Source organism: Oncorhynchus mykiss, chromosome 17, assembly GCF_057628025.1.
Source record: "Oncorhynchus mykiss isolate SJ-2025 chromosome 17, ASM5762802v1, whole genome shotgun sequence".
NCBI lineage: Eukaryota > Metazoa > Chordata > Actinopteri > Salmoniformes > Salmonidae > Oncorhynchus > Oncorhynchus mykiss.
In genome coordinates this window covers 11,683,321-11,701,025 of record NC_143038.1, presented here as the reverse complement: position 1 = coordinate 11,701,025, position 17,705 = coordinate 11,683,321, and the positions used below count along the sequence as shown (strand labels likewise).

The following is a 17,705-nucleotide window of genomic DNA, read 5'->3' as shown; positions in this document are numbered from 1 at the left end:
ATGGAAACGCTTGAGTAAATGAGGGTTGCAAAGTATATTAAAACAGGTGCTTACACACAAGTGTGGTTCCTGAGTTAATTAAACAATTAACATCCCATCATGCTTAGGCCATGCTTAAATATGCTGGGTTGGCCAATTATTTTGGCTACCACGGCTATGCCCCCATAGGAGGGCACTGACCCCCACAGGACACGAGTGGTCACTGAATGGTTTGATGAGCATGAAAATGTCAACCGTATGCCATGTCTGTCACCAGATCTCAACCCAGTTGAACACTTACGGGAGGTTCTGGAGTGGCGCCTGAGATGTTCCACCGCCATCAACGAAACACCCAAAATGTTATTTATCGTTGAAGAATGATGTTGCATTCCTCCAATGGAGTTGCAGATGTTTGTAGAATCTATGACAAGTTGCATTGAAGCTGTTCTGGCTCGTGATGCCCCAACACCCTATTAAGACATTGTCGTTTCCTTTATTTTGGCAGTTACCTGTACAATTATATTAGTTGTAAGTTGCCTGTGATGAATTATGCATCCCTTTTCAAGCCACAAACCCACAAATTACAATCTCTCGAAGCTACATTTTTACTGGGTGTAGAATACCAGGACATTACATCACTGTCTTAAACTCTTCCCACTAACGTCTCCTTGGTAGACTACAATACCCACAGTCTCGGTTATCTGCTCTGACCTGCACTGCTACCTCTCACTTGTCTGTCTTTCTCTCTTTCTAACACACGCTTCCCACCGGGTGATCTCCACTTCTTCCTCGCAGGGATCAACGCGCTCCCCCAGCCACACTACCGCCGCGACCACCACCCCAACCCCCACTGTGACCTCTTGACCCCACCCAGGCTGACCTGTGCTGACCTACCCCCCCGGAGCCCTCGCCTGCAGGCCAGCCCCCAGCTCCACCGACTGGAACAGCACAAGCAACAACTACTAGAACTGCAGCAACGCAGAGAACAGCAGGGCAAACCCAAAGAAGAAAACGACAAAGAGGCGAGGAAGAAGAGCGAGCAGGAGAAGGAAATTAAGAAAAAGGAGGCAGAGGAGGAGACGCTGAGGAGGGAGGAGGTGGAGCAGAGACAGCAGATCATGCAGTGGCAGCAGGAGCTGGAGGAGCAGACACAGCAGATGTCACCACAACAGCCTCAAAAAGGTCAGGCAACAGTGCTGCTTTCACCTTCCTCTGGTCTCCATACCATTTATGAAGCCCTGGAGAGTGATGAAGAGGAGGGGAAAGAAATTGAGGTTAATGTCCAGCTCAAACAACGCGAAGAAGCCCCGCTGGAGAAAGAGGTTGACAGTAACAGTGACCGCCGAGAGGTATTGGACGAAGCCAATATCAACTCCACTTCCAGTCCCTCTCCAGACTCCCCCGAGCAGGAAGAGTCCCGGGACGCCTCCCCACCCCCCGTCTCCCAAGAATGCCCCCCTCCCCTGGACCTGGACTGGGGGAAGAAAGTTGACATTGTCCAGCAGCTGATCAACCAGACCCTGCTGCTGACGGGCGATGGCTGCTCCTCCCTGCTCTTGCTGCCCGGGGGCAGAGGAGGCACCTTGAGCCCCCTGGAGGCCAGCCTGTGGCCCAACCTGCTGCCCCCCCTCACCCCTCCCTCAGCCACGGTCACGGCGGTCAGCAGCTTCTCCCCGGAGGCCCCCGGCCAGTCCCCCCAGGGCGAGTGGACAGTGGTGGAGCTGGAGACACACCACTGAGGGGTGTGTGTGTGTGTGTGTGCACAGTGAAGACTCACCACTAAGGGTCACACACAATGTTATTCAAGGTCTGTCAGTCACATCACTGCTGTACACACCACCTCTCTTACCTCTCCTTGCCATTCAACACCACTGCAAATACAACACTACTGTTTGATACACTGAACTTATACCACTGTATCCTCAAACATGATACCTTTTGAATGGGTGGCAAAGGACACTGACACCCCAGTCATATCAATCACAGACTGACTCGCACTGGAATTTTACACCTCTCTCATGCCAAAACAATCATGTTAGGTTACACACCAACAGTCCCAGAAGGCTACTACCTTGATTAGGCTGGTTGACTGAAGCTTCTGGACCAGCTATTTGGGTAGAATAGTGACCGCTTGTTAGCCATGGTCTATTTTACTGAAGCCGAAACGACTGGATTCATCACACACATGCAATATGTTCAGGTTGGGGTCCTTGGTGGTTTAGTTTCCACTGAAGATGTTGATTAGTATAGATGTTTAACTGACTATTGGTCTGAATTACTGATGACAAACTGCACTTGACTAGACCAGCATCCTATAATGATTACCCTGAACCTGTCACTCACTCAATGCCTGCTTTGCTTTGTGCTTCAAACCGTTTTGATTTACTCTAGAGCAACAAATCATAGAAATAGAATCCCTAGAACGGTCATGGGATCCTCATTCAAATTGCTGAGGGCCTTTATCCTGTCTAGGGGTTCTACTTCTATGGGCCAAGTAACTGTTTCTCTGACATCAAACCAGAGGCCTTCCACCAGCTCAGGTAAAACACTGGTTGGCCGTATGTGTTAGAATAAGGTTATTTATCGACTCTGATGAATGCCACCATTTTTCAGGGTGGTATTTCACTAAGCAGGATCTATTTTGGGATCCAGCTTAGTGAAATACACCTGGGTGCTAATAAAATGGACTGTTTCTGTTGCATGCTACTGCTGACTGATGGTCACTGGAAATATCGTTTTATTTTTGTTTGTTTTCAGAACCACCGTCATGTCTTTGTTCTGAAGACTTGGCCCCGTATCCTGGGCGGTTTTCCTCACGTTTGGTCTTGTTTCTGTGGCTACAGATGATGTCATAATGGGGGTGGGAGTGGTCATGACATTGATATGAGGTAATGGAGGAATGAATAGGTGATTGAAGAGGGTCAGAGTGTAAGACGACACTCTATTGAGTAGATTACTCTGGGGATATAACCGGTTCTTCTGTGAGGCTGCTGGGTCCTAGCCTGGTCCCAGATCTGTTTGTGCCGACCATCTGCCCAACTCCTATGGTCGTTTGGTGTGACGAAAACCATAGGAGTTGCCAAGACGACACAAACAGATTTGGGACCAGTCATGGGTTTTTTGGGGGGTTAGTCATTAACTATATTTGACTGATGGTGGTACAGAGTTAACGTTGTGGATGTGGACATGTATGTTATGTGTGTCTGGATGGAAAGGTACTGCATATGAAGAAAACGATTTGAATTACCTCAGTGGATTGTGAATATAGTAAATGAGTATGTCCATTTAAGCCTATAATATGGACTATAGAGCCTTTGAAAATAGTTGTTCATTGCTCCATGTCAGATCAGGTTTCAAACTGAAGGTACGTGAGTCAAACACCGTCTTTACTACTAGGCTACTTGTGTTCAAATGTGAACTTGCATTGCGCCAACAGGATTTGTGGTTGAACTTCGAGCCCTAAGGACCGTCCACTGTGTGTGGGGACAATGACCATGGGTGGACAGAAACAGGTGGTTGTCCCAACAGGGTTTGAGATGATCTGTGAACGCTGAGACACACTCCTTCATGTACCCTTCATGTACCATAGGGGATGGACTCGACAATTGATACAACCACACTCTGCTGTGAGGCCAGGGCTAGTAGATACTACATGTATCTGGAAATCAAACCCTTTTCCACCGTAGGCACAGCAAGCAAGGGCTTATATAAATGGTAGCTAGGTTCTCCAGTCTTTTTCAAGCTGTTTCTATGTGTAGCCAAGTGGCTGCCATTTTCTAAGGCAGTTTGGTACATTCCAATTTGAGGGCTCTGCCACTTCTACTCCACAATCCCAAAGGGACGCGCAGAATGCATCGGTCAAAGCTGGACTTTATCTTGTGTATTTTAAATGTCTCCTCGCTGTAGTGTTTTGTATACCGTTAGTGTATATTATTACTGAAAGGGGAGACTCAGACCATTTATTACAATGAAGGGAACCCACTGGATTTTTATTTTGTACTGTAGAGAATATAAAGTATGGTAAATGAAAAATAGGTGACATTATTTATAGATTTAAAGCAGATATTGTTTTAGATAATGAAGGTTAATGGTTGTAGATGTAATGGTTTATTTAAATTCCCCCAAGATGTGACAGTTGAACTTCTGTGGGCACTATACTTGTAGACGTTTTGCCTGACGTTTTGCCTGCATTTCTTAAAGATCTTTTCAATAGTTATCAGGGGATATGAAGTGAATAGACTGTGTTCAGTGCCAGCGCTTCCATGAACACGCTTGGTACATTACGTAACTGATCAAACATTCACATCGAGCTGGTGTAGAAATGACACTGTAGCAAATGACAATATCATGCAAAGTTACAGAACTCGCACCCAATGGAGCATGTCTGGGAATCACTAGTACTGAAAGATGTGGAATCTTACCCCTCTTTTGTAAAGTTCTGCCATTTATTTTAAAATGGGCACCCCCTTGTAGTGTCAATACTTTTGTTGAAATGGGGTTGGGCATTTTGACATTGTGGAGTTCAAATTACGGCAGCTTGTTTTAATACGTAATAATTCCTTGAGGTTCTGTGACTTTGTGAAGGACTAATGTGTTTGTCAATGTTTCAATGCATTTTATTTCGAGAAAATAAAAATGATTCTCTTAAGCAATAAATCGTTTTTTATTATTCCAACTTCCAACTCATTGCCTGCTGCCCTCCCATGGTAAGTGCTGCCCTCCCAGGATCAGTTTCAGGATCGGTTTACCCTCCACTGGCTCCACAAATCCTACTCATAACCATGAGGGGAACCACATTTGACCATAGATCAGGTTTATAGATTTGGAAAATGATCTGACGAATGCAAGGACAATTTCTTGGGACTATTCGAGACATTCCAAAACAAACTACAAGGAATTCCTGTCTATAATGACGTGAATACATCAAGAGACTTTGAACAGCAGACCATGAATTTAATTACTCTATTGTTGGATCAAATCAAACCTTTACATATGTTGTGCAAAAGTAAATTCATGACATTGATTTATCTGAAACCCACAGAATGAAGTAGCCAGAGTTGCTTTGCTTTTCCAAAGAGTGTCGTCCATCTGACAAGATGTCTTTGTCCGAATTACTTTGTTTCTTTGGGAACTTTCTTTCCTGTGTAACTCAGTATGTGCAAGTCCGTATGTGTTCAGTTAGGTTTCCCTTCCGATTGAAACTTTTCCCACAGTCTTTACAGCTAAATGGTTTCTCTCCTGTGTGAGTAAGTATGTGTCTCATTAAGTCCCCCTTCTGAATGAAGCTTTTCCCACAGTCACCACAGCCAAATGGTTTCTCTCCTGTGTGAATCCTCATATGCCTGGAAAGATGTCCTTTGAGTTTGAAGGTCTTTCCACAAAAGGGGCAGGTGCAGGGTCTCTCCACATGACAGAATCTGACATGAGCCTTCAATTTACAGGTGGAGTTGTAGCGTTTTTTGCAGAGGTGGCATTCGCTGGGTCTCTTGGTGAGAGTCACATGCTCCTGCAGGTCAGCTGTCAGAGCAAACGTTTCACCACAGTCACAGCAGCGGAGAGTTTTTCTAGACGTGGTGCTGGGTTTGGGACAGTGTTCCCCCATTGATAGGTTGGGATCCAGTGGTGGGCTGTGATGGAATGGTGACAGCAGCCTAAATCCTACTAGGTCACTGCTTACAGATGAGCTGTGGCTATAGTTTTGATTATCTGGAGGGTCACAGGGAATGTCGAGACCCTCTAGATGGGTAACAGTGACAAAATGTGGGAGGTCCACTGGTTTAGAGTTACTGTCTCTGTTCTCCACTGTCTGGGTTTGGGGAAGAGAAAAGGACTGTGGGTTTTCCTGATCACATTTACTTTTCACACGAGGTAATTTGAACACACTGAAATCTTCCTCCTGACAGGTCCAGAGTTCCTCCTGTTCCTCTTTAATCTGTGTGGGTTCTAGGTCCTCCTGCTGCAGACTGGTTCTCCACTCCTGCTCAGAGTGCTGCTGCTTAGGGGGAACCTCGTCTTCAGTGGCAGCAACAGATAACTGAAGGGACGCTGGAGGGAAGGCGAGGAGGAGCAGAGGTCATCTATACCATATAAATAAAAACCCTTCATCTCTGTAGAAGATATACAGTACTAGTCAAATGTTTGGGGACCTACTCATTCATTGGTTTTTATTTTTACTATTTTCTACATTGTAGAATAATAGTGAAGACAAAACTATGAAATAACACATGGAATCATATAACCAAAAAAGTATTAAACAAATCAAAATATTTTATTTGAGATTCTTCAAAATAGCCACCCTTTGCCTTGACAGCTTTGCACACTTGGCATTCTCTGAAACCAACTTCATGAGGTAGTCACCTGGAATGCATTTCAATTAACAGGTGTGCCTTGTTAAAAGTTCATTTGTGGAATTTCTTTCCTTAATGTGTTTGAGCCAATCCGTTGTGTTGTGACAAGGAAGGGGTGGTATACAGAAGATGTCCATATTATGGCAAGAACAGCTGGAATAAGCAAAGAGAAACGACAGTCCATAATTACTTTAAGACATGAAGGTCAGGTCAATATGGAACATTTCAAGAACTTTTAAAGTTTTTTCAAGTGTCATGATGAAACTGTCTCTCATGAGGAACGCTACAGGAAAGGAAGACCCAGAGTTAGCTCTGCTGCAGAGGATAAATTCAGTAGTTATCATCCTCAGAAATTGCAGCCCAAATAAATGCTTCAGAGTTCAAGTAACAGAAATATCTCAATGTCAACTGTTCAGAGGAGACTGTGTGAATCAGGCCTTCATGATCGAATTGCTTCAAAGAAACCACTACTAAAGGCCACCAATAAGAAGAAAAGACTTGGTTGAGCCAAGAAACACAAGCAATGGGACATTAGACCAGTGGAAATCTGTCCTTTGGTCTAGAGGTCGACTGATTATGATTTTTCAACGCCGATACCGATTATTGGAGGACCAAAAAAGCCGATACCGATTAATCGACTGATTAAAAAAGAATTTTTTAAAAGAATTTATAATAATGACAATTACAACAATACTGAATTAACACTTATTTTAACTTAATATAATACATCAAAATCAATTTAGCCTCAAGTAGATAGTGAAACATGTTCAATTTGGTTTAAATAATGCAAAAACGAAGTGTTGAAGAACGTAAAAGTGCAATATGTGCTATGTAAGAAAGCTAACGTTTCAGTTCCTTGCTCAGAACATGAGAACATATGAAAGCTGGTGGTTCCTTTTAACATGAGTCTTCAATATTCCCAGGTAAGAAGTTTTAGGTTGAAGTTATTATAGGACTATTTCCCTCTATACCATTTGTATTTCATTAACCTTTGACTATTGGATGTTCTTATAGGCACTTTAGTATTGCCAGTGTAACAGTATAGCTTCCGTCCCGCTCCTCGCTCTTCCCTGGGCTCGAACCAGCAACACAACGACAACAGTCACGGCATCGAAGCGTTACCCATGCAGAGCAAGGGAAACAACCACCCCAAGGCTCAGAGCGAGTGAAGTTTGATATGCTATTAGCGTGCGCTAACTAGCCAACCATTTCACTTTGGTCACACCAGCCTCATCTCGGGAGTTGATAGGTTTGAAGTCATAAACAGCGCAATGCTTGACGCACAACGAAGAGCTGCTGGCAAAACGCACGAAAGTGCTGTTTGAAAGAATGTTTACGCGCCTACCAGTCAGATTAAATGCAACACAGAACACGCTAGATAATATCTAGTAATATCATCAACCATGTGTAGTTAACTGGTGATTATGATTGTTTGTTATAAGATAAGTTTAATGCTAGCTAGCAACTTACCTTGGCTTACTGCATTTGCGTAACAGGCAGTCCTTGTGGAGTGCAACGAGAGAGAGGCCGGTCGTTATTGCGTTGGACTAGTTAACTGTAAGGTTGCAAGATTGGATCCCCCGAGCTGACAAGATGAAAATCTGTCTTTCTGCCCCTGAACGAGGCAGTTAACCCACCGTTCCTAGGCCGTCATTTAAAATAAGAATGTGTTCTTAACTGACTTGCCTAGTTAAATAAAGATGTAAAAATTTGGCAAATTGGCACCCAAAAATACCGATTTACGATTGTTATGAAAACTTGAAATCGGCCCCTAATTAATCGGCCATTCCGATTAATCGGTCGACCTCTACTTTGGTCTAATGAGTCCAAATGTTAGACTTTTGGTTCCAACAGCCATGTCTTTGTGAGTCACATAATAGGTGGACGGATGATCTCTGCATGTGTGGTTCCCACCATGAAGCATGGAGGAGGAGGTGTGATGGTGCTTTGCTGGTGACACTGATTTATTTAGAATTCAAGGCACACTTAACCACCATGGCTACCACAGCATTCTGAAGAGATACACCATCCCATCTGCTTTGCACTTAGTGGAATTATAATTTGTTTTTCAACAGGACAATGACCCAACACCCCTTCAGGCCGTCTAAGGACAATATGACCAAGAAGGAGAGTGATGGAGTGCTGCATCAGATGACCTGGCCTCCACAATCCCCCGACCTCAGCCCAATTGAGATGGTTTGGGATGAGTTGGAGCGCAGATTTTTATTTTACCTTTATTTAACTAGGCAAGTTAGTTAAAAACAACTTATTATTTTCAATGACATCCAATGAACAGTGGGTTAACTGCCTTGTTCAGGGGCAGAACGACAGCTTGTCAGCTCGGGGATTTGATCTTCCAACCTTCCGGTTACTAGTCCAACGCTCTCACCACTAGGCTATCTGCCACCCAGATTGAAGGAAAAGCAGCCAACAAGTGCCCAGCATATGTGTGAACTCCTTCAAGACTATTGGAAAAGCATTCCAGGTGAAGCTGGTTGAGAGAATGCCAAGAGTGCAAAGCTGTCATCAAAGCAAAGGGTGGCTACTTTGAAGAATCTCAAATATATTTTTGGTTACTACATGATTCCATATGTGCTATTTCATAGTTTTGACGTCTTCACTATTATTCTACAATGTAGAAAATAGTAAACATACATTAAAACCCTTGAATGAGTAGGTGTGTTCAAACTTTTGACTGGTACTGTATATAGATAGATATACACACAGCTTTTAGACATGCCTGAGTGATATTCTATTTCAAGAAAATGTTTGTGAAACTTCAACATGCACGGTAAGTTTATACATATATATATATATATATATATATATATATATATGATCACTGTTAGCCTATATTAACAATTTAGCTGTTAATAAAACATTATTGTAGCTAGATATTTATAGACCTTTTCTACATTGGTTTATGTCCGGGGTTATCCGCAGCAGTCTCCGCAGATTATCATTCTCCTCCTGGTACTCGGTTACCGTTTTCTCAACTGCCCCGAAAATCTCCACAGCAGCCGCTGTTAAACGCTCATTTAAGAACACGCGCAACATCTGTAATGTAGACATTTTCAGACGACTGAAAGGTGGGTATTAAGCTAGTATGGCCAAATATACTAATAACTAACCCCTTTTGCCTGTGGTATGGCTTCGTCCACGAGGAAAAATGGTAGCCACTAGCCACAAACAAAACAAACCCTCTCCCAGTTTTACGTCAGTATTGTCGTCTTCTGTTTGTGTCAGTCATTGGTGAGCCCGTAAACGCATCACAGCACCCCCATGTGGATGGATGATTACTAGAGAATATCATGTTTCTAAACCAGCCAGGTCACCTGTGATACAAGTCAATATCGGCGTCAACCCATGTCTGAGGACGTAGGGAGATGACGTGGAACCCGACCACGAGGGGCAACAGTGAGCTGTTACCTTCAAGTTGGTTTCGGTTCTGCTGGGGTGTTGTGAACGGGGATGGCAGATGGGTGTAAGCAACTGCCTCTGGTGCCAATTGTTCCATTAACTCTGAGCTCTTAAGGTTAGGCATTAACTCTAAATGGTTAACGATTGGAATAGGCTTAAAACAAAAATCTCAAATAATTTAGCTGGATTCCAACATGCAACTTTTGGCACCAGTGGCAGACTCTTCGGTAAGGTTTTCTGCTTCTGGTGCCAAAGGTTTCTGGTTCAAATCCAGCAAAGTTGTTTTTGAGATTTTCATTTTAAGTCTATCCCAAAACTTAACCCATATATACTATGATACCACCCCACAGTATCAGATATGCTATGATACCACCCCATAGTATCAGATATACTATGGTACCACCCCATAATATCAGATCTACTATGATACCACCCCATAGTATCAGATATACTATGATACCACCCCATAGTATCAGATATACTATGATACCACCCCACAGTATCAGACATACTGTAGTACCACCCCACAGAAACAGATATACGATGCTACCACCCCACAGTATCAGATATACTGTAGTACCACCCCACAGTACCATATATACTATGCTACCACCCCACAGTAACAGATATACTGTAGTACCACCCCACAGAAACAGATATACGATGCTACCACCCCACAGTAACAGATATACTATGATACCACCCCACAGTATCAGATATACTGTAGTACCACCCCACAGTATCAGATATACTATGCTACCACCCCAAAGTATCATATATATACTGTAGTACCACTCCACAGTACCAAATATACTGTAGTACCACCCCACAGTATCAGATATACTGTAGTACCACCCCACAGTACCAGATATACTGTAGTACCACCCCACATAAACAGATATACGATGCTACCACCCCACAGTATCAGATATACGATGCTACCACCCCACAGTATCATATATACTGTAGTACCACCCCACAGTACCAGATATACTGTAGTACCACCCCACAGTATCAGATATACTGTAGTACCACCCCACAGTACCAGATATACTGTAGTACCACCCCACAGTACCAGATATACTGTAGTACCACCCCACAGAAACAGATATACGATGCTACCACCCCATAGTATCAGATATACTGTAGTACCACCCCACACTACCAGATATACTGTAGTACCACCCCACAGAAACAGATATACGATGCTTCCACCCCACAGTATCAGATATACTGTAGTATCACCCCACAGTAACAGATATACTGTAGTACTACCCCACAGTATCAGATATACTGTAGTACCACCCCATAGTATCAGATATACTATGGTACCACCCCATAGTATCAAATATACTATGATACCACCCCATAGTATCAGATATACTATGGTACCACCCCATAGTATCAAATATACTATGATACCACCCCATAGTATCAGATATACTATGATACCACCCCACAGAAACAGATATACAATGCTACCACCCCACAGTATCAGATATACTGTAGTACCACCTCACAGAAACAGATATACGATGCTACCACCCCACAGTATCAGATATACTATGCTACCACCCCACAGTATCATATATACTGTAGTACCACCCCACAGTACCAAATATACTGTAGTACCACCCCACAGTATCAGATATACTGTAGTACCACCCCACAGTACCAGATATACTGTAGTACCACCCCACATAAACAGATATACCATGCTACCACCCCACAGTATCAGATATACTGTAGTACCACCCCACAGTATCAGACATACTGTAGTACCACCCCACAGAAACAGATATACCATGCTACCACCCCACAGTATAAGATATACTGTAGTACCACCCCACAGTATCAGATATACTGTAGTACCACCCCACAGTACCAGATATACTGTAGTACCACCCCACAGTAACTGATATACTATATTACCACCCCACAGTATCAGATATACTGTAGTACCACCTCACAGAAACAGATATACGATGCTACCACCCCACAGTATCAGATATACTATGATACCACCCCACAGTACCAGATATACTGTAGTACCACCCCCACAGTAACTGGTATACTATGCTACCACCCCACAGTAACAGATATACTGTAGTACTACCCCACAGTATCAGATATACTGTAGTACTACCCCACATTATCAGATATACTGTGGTACCACCCCATAGTAACAGATATACTGTAGTACCACCCCACTGTATCAGATATACTGTAGTACCACCCCATAGTAACAGATATACTGTAGTACCACCCCACAGTATCAGATATACTATGCTACCACCCCACAGTATCATATATACTGTAGTACCACCCCACAGTACCAGATATACTGTAGTACCACCCCACAGTACCAGATATACTGTAGTACCACCCCACAGAAACAGATATACGATGCTACCACCCCATAGTATCAGATATACTGTAGTACCACCACACACTACCAGATATACTGTAGTACCACCCCACAGAAACAGATATACGATGCTTCCACCCCACAGTATCAGATATACTGTAGTATCACCCCACAGTAACAGATATACTGTAGTACTACCCCACAGTATCAGATATACTGTAGTACCACCCCATAGTATCAGATATACTATGGTACCACCCCATAGTATCAAATATACTATGATACCACCCCATAGTATCAGATATACTATGATACCACCCCATAGTATCAGATATACTATGGTACCACCCCATAGTATCAGATCTACTATGATACCACCCCATAGTATCAGATATACTATGATACCACCCCATAGTATCAGATATACAATGATACCACCCCACAGTATCAGACATACTGTAGTACCACCCCACAGAAACAGATATACGATGCTACCACCCCACAGTATCAGATATACTGTAGTACCACCCCACAGTATCAGATATACTGTAGTACCACCCCACAGTACCAGATATACTGTAGTACCACCCCACAGTAACTGATATACTATATTACCACCCCACAGTATCAGATATACTGTAGTACCACCTCACAGAAACAGATATACGATGCTACCACCCCACAGTATCAGATATACTATGATACCACCCCACAGTACCAGATATACTGTAGTACCACCCCCACAGTAACTGGTATACTATGCTACCACCCCACAGTAACAGATATACTGTAGTACTACCCCACAGTATCAGATATACTGTAGTACTACCCCACAGTATCAGATATACTGTGGTACCACCCCATAGTAACAGATATACTGTAGTACCACCCCACTGTATCAGATATACTGTAGTACCACCCCATAGTAACAGATATACTGTAGTACCACCCCACAGTATCAGATATACTATGGTACCACCCCATAGTATCAGATATACTATGGTACCACCCCATAGTATCAGATCTACTATGATACCATCCCATAGTATCAGATATACTATGATACCACCCTATAGTATCAGATATACTATGATACCACCCCACAGTATCAGACATACTGTAGTACCACCCCACAGAAACAGATATACGATGCTACCACCCCACAGTATCAGATATACTGTAGTACCACCCCACAGTACCATATATACTATGCTACCACCCCACAGTAACTAATATACTGTAGTACCACCCCACAGAAACAGATATACGATGCTACCACCCCACAGTAACAGATATACTATGATACCACCCCACAGTATCAGATATACTGTAGTACCTCCCCACAGTACCATATATACTATGCTACCACCCCACACTACCAGATATACTGTAGTACCACCCCACAGTACCATATATACTATGCTACCACCCCACACTACCAGATATACTGTAGTACCACCCCACAGTATCAGATATACTGTAGTACCACCCCACAGTAACTGATATACTATGCTACCACCCCACAGTATCAGATATACTGTAGTACCACCCCAAAGTATCAGATATACTGTAGTACCACCCCACAGTACCAGATATACTATGATACCACCCCATAGTATCAGATATACTATGATACCACCCTATAGTATCAGATATACTATGATACCACCCCACAGTATCAGACATACTGTAGTACCACCCCACAGAAACAGATATACGATGCTACCACCCCACAGTATCAGATATACTGTAGTACCACCCCACAGTACCATATATACTATGCTACCACCCCACAGTAACAGATATACTGTAGTACCACCCCACAGAAACAGATATACGATGCTACCACCCCACAGTAACAGATATACTATGATACCACCCCACAGTATCAGATATACTGTAGTACCACCCCACAGTACCATATATACTATGCTACCACCCCACACTACCAGATATACTGTAGTACCACCCCACAGTACCATATATACTATGCTACCACCCCACACTACCAGATATACTGTAGTACCACCCCACAGTATCAGATATACTGTAGTACCACCCCACAGTAACTGATATACTATGCTACCACCCCACAGTATCAGATATACTGTAGTACCACCCCACAGTATCAGATATACTGTAGTACCACCCCACAGTACCAGATATACTGTAGTACCACCCCACAGTAACTGATATACTATGCTACCACCCCACAGTATCAGATATACTGTAGTACCACCCCCACAGTAACTGATATACTATGATACCACCCCATAGTACCAGATATACTGTAGTACCACCCCCACAGTAACTGGTATACTATGCTACCACCCCACAGTAACAGATATACTGTAGTACTACCCCACAGTATCAGATATACTGTAGTACTACCCCACAGTATCAGATATACTGTGGTACCACCCCATAGTAACAGATATACTGTAGTACCACCCCACTGTATCAGATATACTGTAGTACCACCCCATAGTAACAGATATACTGTAGTACCACCCCACAGTATCAGATATACTATGGTACCACCCCAAAGTATCAGATATACTATGGTACCACCCCATAGTATCAGATATACTATGATACCACCCCACAGTATCAGATATACTGTAGTACCACCCCACAGTATCAGATATACTGTAGTACCACACCACAGTACCAGATATACTGTAGTACCACCCCACAGTAACTGATATACTATGCTACCACCCCACAGTATCAGATATACTGTAGTACCACCCCACAGTATCAGATATACTATGCTACCACCCCACAGTAACAGATATACTGTAGTACTACCCCACAGAAACAGATATACGATGCTACCACCCCACAGTATCAGATATACTGTAGTACCACCTCACAGAAACAGATATACGATGCTACCACCCCACAGTATCAGATATACTATGCTACCACCCCACAGTATCATATATACTGTAGTACCACCCCACAGTACCAAATATACTGTAGTACCACCCCACAGTATCAGATATACTGTAGTACCACCCCACAGTACCAGATATACTGTAGTACCACCCCACATAAACAGATATACGATGCTACCACCCCACAGTATCAGATATACTGTAGTACCACCCCACAGTACCAGATATACTGTAGTACCACCCCACAGTAACTGATATACTATGCTACCACCCCACAGTATCAGATATACTGTAGTACCACCCCCACAGTAACTGATATACTATGATACCACCCCATAGTACCAGATATACTGTAGTACCACCCCCACAGTAACTGGTATACTATGCTACCACCCCACAGTAACAGATATACTGTAGTACTACCCCACAGTATCAGATATACTGTAGTACTACCCCACAGTATCAGATATACTGTGGTACCACCCCATAGTAACAGATATACTGTAGTACCACCCCACTGTATCAGATATACTGTAGTACCACCCCATAGTAACAGATATACTGTAGTACCACCCCACAGTATCAGATATACTATGGTACCACCCCAAAGTATCAGATATACTATGGTACCACCCCATAGTATCAGATATACTATGATACCACCCCACAGTATCAGATATACTGTAGTACCACCCCACAGTATCAGATATACTGTAGTACCACACCACAGTACCAGATATACTGTAGTACCACCCCACAGTAACTGATATACTATGCTACCACCCCACAGTATCAGATATACTGTAGTACCACCCCACAGTATCAGATATACTATGCTACCACCCCACAGTAACAGATATACTGTAGTACTACCCCACAGTATCAGATATACGATGCTACCACCCCACAGTATCAGATATACTGTAGTACCACCTCACAGAAACAGATATACGATGCTACCACCCCACAGTATCAGATATACTATGCTACCACCCCACAGTATCATATATACTGTAGTACCACCCCACAGTACCAAATATACTGTAGTACCACCCCACAGTATCAGATATACTGTAGTACCACCCCACAGTACCAGATATACTGTAGTACCACCCCACATAAACAGATATACGATGCTACCACCCCACAGTATCAGATATACTGTAGTACCACCTCACAGAAACAGATATACGATGCTACCACCCCACAGTATCAGATATACGATGCTACCACCCCACAGTATCAGATATACTATGATACCACCCCACAGTATCAGATATACTATGCTACCACCCCAAAGTATCATATATATACTGTAGTACCACCCCACAGTATCAGATATACTGTGGTACCACCCCATAGTAACAGATATACTGTAGTACCACCCCACTGTATCAGATATACTGTAGTACCACCCCACAGTACCAGATATACTGTAGTACCACCCCACAGTATCAGATATACTGTAGTACCACCCCACAGTACCAGATATACTGTAGTACCACCCCACAGTACCAGATATACTGTAGTACCACCCCACAGAAACAGATATACGATGCTACCACCCCATAGTATCAGATATACTGTAGTACCACCCCACACTACCAGATATACTGTAGTACCACCCCACAGAAACAGATATACGATGCTTCCACCCCACAGTATCAGATATACTGTAGTATCACCCCACAGTAACAGATATACTGTAGTACTACCCCACAGTATCAGATATACTGTAGTACCACCCCATAGTATCAGATATACTATGGTACCACCCCATAGTATCAAATATACTATGATACCACCCCATAGTATCAGATATACTATGATACCACCCCATAGTATCAGATATACTATGGTACCACCCCATAGTATCAGATCTACTATGATACCACCCCATAGTATCAGATATACTATGATACCACCCCATAGTATCAGATATACAATGATACCACCCCACAGTATCAGACATACTGTAGTACCACCCCACAGAAACAGATATACGATGCTACCACCCCACAGTATCAGATATACTGTAGTACCACCCCACAGTATCAGATATACTGTAGTACCACCCCACAGTACCAGATATACTGTAGTACCACCCCACAGTAACTGATATACTATGCTACCACCCCACAGTATCAGATATACTGTAGTACCACCTCACAGAAACAGATATACGATGCTACCACCCCACAGTATCAGATATACTATGATACCACCCCACAGTACCAGATATACTGTAGTACCACCCCCACAGTAACTGGTATACTATGCTACCACCCCACAGTAACAGATATACTGTAGTACTACCCCACAGTATCAGATATACTGTAGTACTACCCCACAGTATCAGATATACTGTGGTACCACCCCATAGTAACAGATATACTGTAGTACCACCCCACTGTATCAGATATACTGTAGTACCACCCCATAGTAACAGATATACTGTAGTACCACCCCACAGTATCAGATATACTATGGTACCACCCCATAGTATCAGATATGCTATGGTACCACCCCATAGTATCAGATAGACTATGATACCACCCCATAGTATCAGATATACTATGATACCACCCCATAGTATCAGATATACTATGATACCACCCCACAGTATCATATATACTGTAGTACCACCCCACAGTACCAAATATACTGTAGTACCACCCCACAGTATCAGAT

General features: G+C 43.1%; 2 protein-coding genes across 2 annotated transcripts in view; one reads left to right on the top strand and one right to left on the bottom strand.

The window, feature by feature from the left end:
• The window catches only part of prr36a (proline rich 36a), a 46,526-nt gene extending 41,891 nt beyond the window's left edge, over positions 1-4,635 (top strand). Inside the window, exon 6 of the mRNA XM_036949676.2 lies at positions 775-4,635. Coding sequence (XP_036805571.2) covers positions 775-1,718 — 944 coding nt within the window. The 3' untranslated portion in view covers positions 1,719-4,635. The remainder of the gene's footprint in view (positions 1-774) is intronic.
• Positions 4,624-9,577, bottom strand: LOC110493681 (uncharacterized). The gene is made up of 2 exons (XM_021568088.3): positions 9,233-9,577; positions 4,624-6,024 (listed from the first exon to the last, which is right to left on the bottom strand). The coding sequence occupies exons 1-2, from the start codon at positions 9,396-9,398 to the stop codon at positions 5,129-5,131; spliced, it is 1,062 nt and encodes a 353-aa protein (XP_021423763.3). The 5' UTR covers positions 9,399-9,577; the 3' UTR covers positions 4,624-5,128.
• Positions 9,578-17,705: the final 8,128 nt, after the last annotated feature.